This window comes from Trachinotus anak, unplaced genomic scaffold (genome assembly GCF_046630095.1).
Source record: "Trachinotus anak isolate AG129_WGS33_773 ecotype Australia unplaced genomic scaffold, CSIRO_AGI_Tana_v1 ptg000005l, whole genome shotgun sequence".
NCBI lineage: Eukaryota > Metazoa > Chordata > Actinopteri > Carangiformes > Carangidae > Trachinotus > Trachinotus anak.
Genome location: NW_027273856.1, coordinates 3,686,448 through 3,693,832, shown reverse-complemented (window position 1 = coordinate 3,693,832; position 7,385 = coordinate 3,686,448). Strand labels below are relative to the sequence as shown.

Genomic DNA, 7,385 nt, shown 5'->3' with positions numbered 1-7,385 from the left:
GCAGGAAAGAGTTGGGACAGTCGGGAGTTGAACCAGTGACCTGCTAAGAGTGTCTTGCACTCACTTGGTATGCACCCCAACCACTCAGCTATCAGGTCGCCCCAGTGGCCACATTCTTTTAGCAGTCTGACCACAAATATGACCTGTCTTCTGTCTTCCATTGCCAGTCTGACAGGTGAACTGTAGCTACTGAGGGGCTCACCAGGGGGCAAAGATGGTGAAGGACCAGCCTGCTCTTGGGTTTACATCTGATGGGATGTCAGTGTCACCGGTGTGGAGCTGTTGAGGTCTTTGGGATGTGGGGTTTTTGGCACCAGTACCAGGTTTCAGCCAGTACCAGGTTGGAGTTGGGTGGCTGTGTGCTGGAGGTTGTGGATGAGGGGGAAGGGCAGTGGACAGAGAATGTGGTGGATGCGTGGAGTGGCTGTGAACTGAGTTTCAATATTTATATTTTCTGTTACCTTAGTCCTTGGCTGTCAGCCGCCATAGTGGAAAAACCAAATGTATCATGTTGATAACTGATGACATCATTTGCTGTTTGTCTCAGTATCACAGATTTGCATAAATACATCAGAATAAAGCAGGTGTGCAAAACACATTTTTCTACAAAGCCCCCATTAATGTCAGTGTCATATCTAGACTGTAATCTACAGTGTTGTACATTTGACATATAGTACTTTGTTACAGGTTTGTACAGTTCATTTCCTGTAAAGTGAAATTGCCCAATATGACATCTGTTAGAATGAAACTTAAGAAACCATCTGAAGTATTAGAGGGACAAAGATGTGCAGATGATGATGGTGAGAGACATTCACAAATGCCAAAACACACAGTGACAGACCCACACCCATGCACAGGTATGTTGTGCTCTTGGGGAGGTGACACCAGGAGTATATAAAGCTTTTGGTGGTGTGTCATCTCATCATATTGTCATTCATCACCTGTGCAGCATCTCTTCTTCCACTTACATCACCGATAAGGTAAAAAAGATTACATACTGTGAGATGGTTTATACTATTACACTTGATTTAAAAAATAAGTTCAAGATCAATTGTAGTTTGAGAATTTAATTTTGAATTCTTCATTGATCCTTTAAGTTGTATAATTTCCATTTAGAGCAGTGATGGCAGCAGCAGCAGCCTTTTCCAGCAGCAGAGCAGTGGCTGGTGTCACAACAACCAAAGGCCTGTTCCTCATCTTCTCTCTGCTGTGTCTGGTTTGTTTCGCCAGTTCACTGGACAAGGAGAAACTGGTAAATTAAGAATCGCTTAACCTCTGTTTGCTATAGAAAATTATTTCATATTTAAGTCTACAACCATTGTGAGTCATGACGAGAAAATTTACTATTTTCGTAGTTATTACAAGAACATGTACTGCTGATGTTTTCCTATTTATTTATCTGCAGTTGTTACAATATGAACTGTGTTAAAGCTGCTGTCATGATCACATGTCCCCAACTGTCACTGTGTGTTGACTCTCACTGTGGATCTGCAGGAAGAGCTCAAGGAAAAACTTGAGGAAATACAAAAAGAAACAGACAGACTGAAGGTGAGTCAGTCAGTTTAAATGTTACTGACATGTTCACAACAAACTGAGTTGAAGTAACTTTAATGATGAAATACTCTGACCAGATGAGAGAACTATGATTTGTTGATCAGTGACTTTATGTCTATCTGTTTTATTTTTCCTTTTCAGGCGGAACACAAGTTCAAAGTGGCCATCACTTCAGAGCTCATTAGATCATTGGAGCAAAACGTAGCATTAATGGAGACAACAAACGTGTTACTTCCTGACTTTCCACCTTTGCAGACATACCTGGAGGACATGAGGCGCTTCGTGGAGCAAACCAAGGCTTACACAGACAAGAAATATGAGGAGCATGATGCAGAAATGGAGGCCGGAGAAAAGAAACTGAGAAAAATGAAAGACTTCATCAAATTCCTTGAGGAGAATGAAGCTGAAATGTAACTTCAGCTTGATTCTTGTGCAACTTCATTTTAATGTTTCTATGATCTGGTCTTGAAATCATGAATGTCTTTTAATTGTTTGACATAAAGTAGGAGGTTAGAGAATGACTTAGTGTTGACAGAGATATAAAATGCTCTGATATATCTGCAACATTTAATAAATACATGTACAACAGTTGATGTGCCACCATTACACTTTGACAAGTGGAAACAATGTTTATGCAAAATGAGAAAATAGACAGCTCAAATATCAAAGTGGACAAATAGGTTAGATTATGATTTTGTTTTCTCCTGTCGGTTTATTTTCACACTTTTCTTGCATTAGCAGAAACTGTAATGTCAATGTTCAATCTACATTTATGTATGGCTTTTTTTATTAAGATATTTTATGGGATATTGGGAATAGATGCCTGAACTGTTAACAAATGATGAAATGAACTATTGCAAATAAAATTCAGCTTATGTGGGCAACCAAAATAAAGTGAATATATGGGAGGCATTGTTGTCTGATGTCTTCTTTATGAGTCCAATTCTAATACAAGCTTTTGTTCTGTAGAGACAATACCAGACAGTACATGCTTTCAATAAGCCTTCACAGTCTTTACATCTTTGCAGAATTACAAAGATCTGTCTTTGTGCAGGTTGAGTTGTTGAATTGTACTCAAAGCTCATAATGAGTTGAACCTTGTACTAAATTGTTGTCTAAAAGTTTGTATAATGTTTTATGTCACAACACTTATTGATTCACTACCAAGTACAATTTCTGTGAAAGTGAAGAGATGGTATCAGATGATATATAAACAACAGAACAGAGGCAAAACACCAAAAAACACACACACACACACACACACACAGGTGAAGTTGTGACACGGGAGAGTAGCACCAGGAGCATCTAAAAGCATTTTGTGGACAGTCAACTATTTCACAGCCAGAGCTGTGACACACACATTTGTCTTATCTGCACTTGTTAGAATATGAACTGTGTCAAAGCTGCTGTCTCACATGTCCCCAACTGTCACTGTGTGTTGACTCTCACTGTGGATCTGCAGGAAAAACTTAAGGAAATCTGTCAGGAAGTGCAAAAACAAGCAGACAGACTGAAGGTGAGTCAGTCAGTTGTTACTGACACGTTCACAACAAACTGACTTGGAGTCACTTTAATGATGTAATACTCTGTGGAGCAAACTGACTTTATGTCATGAAGCTGTTTTATTTCTCCCCATTAGGCAACGTACAAGACAGAAATGGGCACCGTTTCAGAGCTCCTGAGAGAATATGTGAGCTTAATGGACCAAATGGTAGCAATTACACAGAAGAGCCTGAGAGCATCACATGCTGACTTTCTTCCAAGCAACACACACCTGGAGAACATCAAGCAGTTCGTGGAGAAAATGAAGGCCTACATAAACAGGAAAGATAAGGAGCTTGGTGCAAAAACGGGGGACAGTGAAGAGGAAGAGGGAACAATGAATAAATTAATCAAATTCCTTGAGGAGAATCAAGCTGAATTGTAACTTCCAGGTCAGTCGGCGTCTGTATTGTACGGCTTCATTTTAATGTTTCTATGATCTGGCCTTGAAATCATGAGCCAGTTCAAATGTACTCTGAGTAAACATGGCTGCCTTACATTTCTTAAAGGAGGAAGGGGAGGGGTGAAAACTGTTGTACAGTGATTCTATGACAAAACTATTACTGAACATCTTTCAGCGACCAAACAAATAAGCATTGGTATTTAAATGCCTATGTTCTGTTCCCAGGAGACGGTATAATCTAACTTCTCTGCTCGTTCATTCTCAAAGCAAAATATAACCAGTCCCCTCAGTCAGGAGCCGAGTTCCGAGCAAGGTTTCTACCTGTTGACAGGAGCTTTTTCTTGCCACTGTTTCCAAGTACTTGGTCATGGGGGATCTGGATATGCAGTGGTAGACCTGCTCTATATGGAAAGTGCCCTGAGATAACTGCGATTGTGATTTTGTGCTGAATAAATAAAACTGAAGTGAAATAAATTCACTGTCTGTCCCGGTACCAAAGATTTGTTTAGATGTATCAGAATATTCCAGGTGTAGTTTACTGTCATCTACAGTGTTGTACAGTTTGTATGACATATAGTATTTTGTTACAGGTCTGTACACTTAATTTCCTGTAAAGTGAAACTGCCCAATAACCGTTTCAGTGAAAATGAAACTTAAGAAAGGGTCTGAAGTAGCAGAGATGAAAAAAAGCAGTGGAGACAAGGTAAAGCAAGTAAATACATTTACAAACAAGAAACACACAGTGACAGGTATGTTGTGCACTTTGGCAGGTGACACCAGGAGTTTCTTCAAAGTGCTTTGAATTCCTTTTAATTGTTTAAAATAAAACTGGATGTTAGTGAAGGACTTAGTATTGACGTGAAATGTTTTGATGTACCTACATGTACCACACTCGATGTGCTGACATTACACTCCGAGAAGTGGAAGCAATGCTTATGTAAAATACTGTAGAATATTAGGAATCAATGCCTGACCTGTTAAGAAGTGATGAACTACTGCAAATAAAATTCAGCATATGTAGACAACCAAATAAACTGAATATATGGGAACTATTGTCGTGCGATGCCTTCTGTATTTGAATCCTAAAGTTGAATTCCAATAAAAACATTTTCTGTGTAGAAACAACACCAGGTTGGTGAGTTAAGTAACAAAGCCTTTTTACTTGTGCTGCCAAATTCAAGTCAGAGGACGACATTAGGAAGAAGAAGCAAACAGGAACACATCTGGTTGGATCCATATGATACACTGTGGTGCTTCTCCTATGACTTTTCTATTTCTATGAATCCTGTACATGTTGTGTAATATTGTTTTCTTCTACATTATGCTCTCTGTCATTGTTGTAGTGTTATAAGTATAGTTGCAAAGTTTTTGCATCGATAAAGTTTCAATATTTATATTTTCTGTCACCTTAGTCCCTGGCTGTCAGCCGCCATAGTGGAAAAACCAAATGTATCATGTTGATAACTGATGACATCATTTGCTGTTTGTCTCAGTATCACAGATTTGCATAAATACATCAGAATAAAGCAGGGGTGCAAAACACATTTTTCTACAAAACCCCCATTAATGTCAGTGTCATATCTAGACTGTAATCTACAGTGTTGTACATTTGACATATAGTACTTTCTTACAGGTTTGTACAGTTCATTTCCTGTAAAGTGAAATTGCCCAATATGACATCTGTTAGAATGAAACTTAATGATGGTGAGAGACATTCACAAATGACGAAACACACAGTGACAGATCCACACCCATGCACAGGTATTTGTGCTCTGGGGGAGGAGACACCAGGAGTATATAAAGCTTTTGGTGGTGTGTCATCTCATCATATTGTCATTCATCACCTGTGCAGCATCTCTTCTTCCACTTACATCACCGATAAGGTAAAAATTTATTACATACTGTGAGATGGTTTATACTATTACACTTGATTTAAAAAATAAATTCAAGATCAATTGTAGTTTGAGAATTTAATTTTGAATTCTTCATTGATTCCTTAAGTTGTATAATTTCCATTTAGAGCAGTGATGGCAGCAGCAGCAGCCTTTTACAGCAGCAGAGCAGTGGCTGGTGTCACAACAACCAAAGGCCTGTTCCTCATCTTCTCTCTGCTGGGTCTGGTTTGTTTCGCCAGGTCACTGGACAAGGAGAAACTGGTAAATTAAGAATTGCTTAACCTCTGTTTGCTATAGAAAATAATTTCATGTTTAAGTCTACAACCATTGTGAGTGATGATGAGACAACTTCATATTTTCGTAGTTATTACATGTACTGTTGACATTTTCTGTGTAACTGTGTGTTGACTCTCACTGTGGATCTGCAGGAAGAGATCAAGGAAGAATTGGAGGAAATACAATACGAATTAGACAAACTGAAGGTGAGTCAGTCAGTTTAAATGTTATTGACATGTTCACAACAAATTGAGTTGAATTAACTTTAATGATGAAATACTCAAGATGATGACAAGATGAGAGAACTATGTTTTGTTGATCAGTGATTTTATGTCTATCTGTTTTATTTTTCCTTTTCAGGCGGAACACAAGTCAAACGTGGCCATAACTTCAGAGCTCATTAGATCAATGGAACAAAACGTGACATTATTGGAGACAGAAATGAAAGAGTTAGTTCCTGAATTTCCACATTTGAAGACATACCTGGAGGACATGAGGCGCTACATTAAGCAAACCAAGGCTTACACATACAGGAAATATGAGGAGCATGATGCAGAAATGGAGGCCAGAGAAAGGAAACTGAGAAAAATTAAAAACCTGGTCAAATTCCTTGAGGAGAATGAAGCTGAACTGTAACTTCAGCTTGATTCTTGTGCAACTTCATTTAAATGTTTCTATGATCTGGTCTTGAAATCATGAATGTCCTTTAATTGTTTGATATAAAGAAGGAGGTTAGAGAAGGACTTAGTGTTGACAGAGATATAAAATGCTCTGATATACCTGCAACATTTAATAAATACATGTACAACACTTGATATGCCACCATTACACTTTGACAAGTGGAAACAATGTTTATGCAAAATGAGACAAAATGAACACATTTAACTTCAGACATTTCTGGTCAGCTCAAATATCAAAGTGGACAAATAGGTTAGGTTATGATTTTGTTTTCTCCTGTCGGTTTATTTTCACACTTTTCTTGCATTAGCAGAAACTGTAATGTCAATTATAATGTTCTACATTCCTACATGTATGGCTTTTTTTAATTAAGATATACTATGGGATATTGGGAATAGATGCCTGAGCTGTTAACACATTAATTAAATCAACTATTGTGAATAAAATTCAACATATGTGGGCAACCAAAATAAAGTGAATATATGGGAAGCATTGTTGTCTGATGTCCTCTTTATACAGCAGAAACAATAGCAGGTCAGTAAGTAAGCTAACAAAGAACGTCTTTACTTTTGCTGCCAGACTGAAATCAGAGAAGGACGTTGGGAAGAAGAAAACAAACAGGTCTCTCCCACAGTCACTGGTGCTCTTGGGGTAGAAAAGATAAAGATACTACTATGGTTAAAGGGTAGGCACGTACATTAAACTGGGGCGCTTGTATACTGTGCTAAAGGGCTAGTACACTCATCTATTTCAATATTTCATATTTTGTTGTAACAATATGTAGTTGTCCCTAAGAGCAGTAAGAACTTGTACAAGTTCAAATGGCTTCATTGAAAAAGGTTTAATATCTGGTATTCTTTATAAAGTCATGATGTCACACACTCTGCTACAGTAGGTGGCAGCTTGCACCTTGTACCTTTAAGGTTGGTCCACCATATCAATAAAACCAAAGGAGAGGAAGCAGTTGGTAATGTTGTGACAGGTAATCAAAACCACATCAACAATAATGCAGTTAATGGTGGACTGTCCCTGATGGT

At 38.2% G+C, this 7,385-nt stretch overlaps 1 protein-coding gene across 1 annotated transcript; it reads left to right on the top strand.

The window, feature by feature from the left end:
- Nucleotides 1–5,226: 5,226 nt before the first annotated feature.
- LOC139621374 (uncharacterized protein PF3D7_1120000-like) lies at nt 5,227–6,837 on the top strand. The gene is made up of 4 exons (XM_071477839.1): nt 5,227–5,382; nt 5,520–5,655; nt 5,823–5,876; nt 6,031–6,837. The coding sequence occupies exons 2-4, from the start codon at nt 5,527–5,529 to the stop codon at nt 6,304–6,306; spliced, it is 459 nt and encodes a 152-aa protein (XP_071333940.1). The 5' UTR covers nt 5,227–5,382; nt 5,520–5,526; the 3' UTR covers nt 6,307–6,837.
- The last annotated feature ends 548 nt before the right edge of the window (nt 6,838–7,385 follow it).

Bases quoted from the DNA above. Each gene is read 5' to 3' on its own strand.
- LOC139621374 (XM_071477839.1), top strand. From the start codon at position 5,527: ATGGCAGCAGCAGCAGCCTTTTACAGCAGCAGAGCAGTGGCTGGTGTC. The intron at 5,656-5,822 runs GTAAATTAAGAA...GTGGATCTGCAG, and splicing joins CACTGGACAAGGAGAAACTG to GAAGAGATCAAGGAAGAATT. The intron at 5,877-6,030 runs GTGAGTCAGTCA...TTTCCTTTTCAG, and splicing joins ACGAATTAGACAAACTGAAG to GCGGAACACAAGTCAAACGT.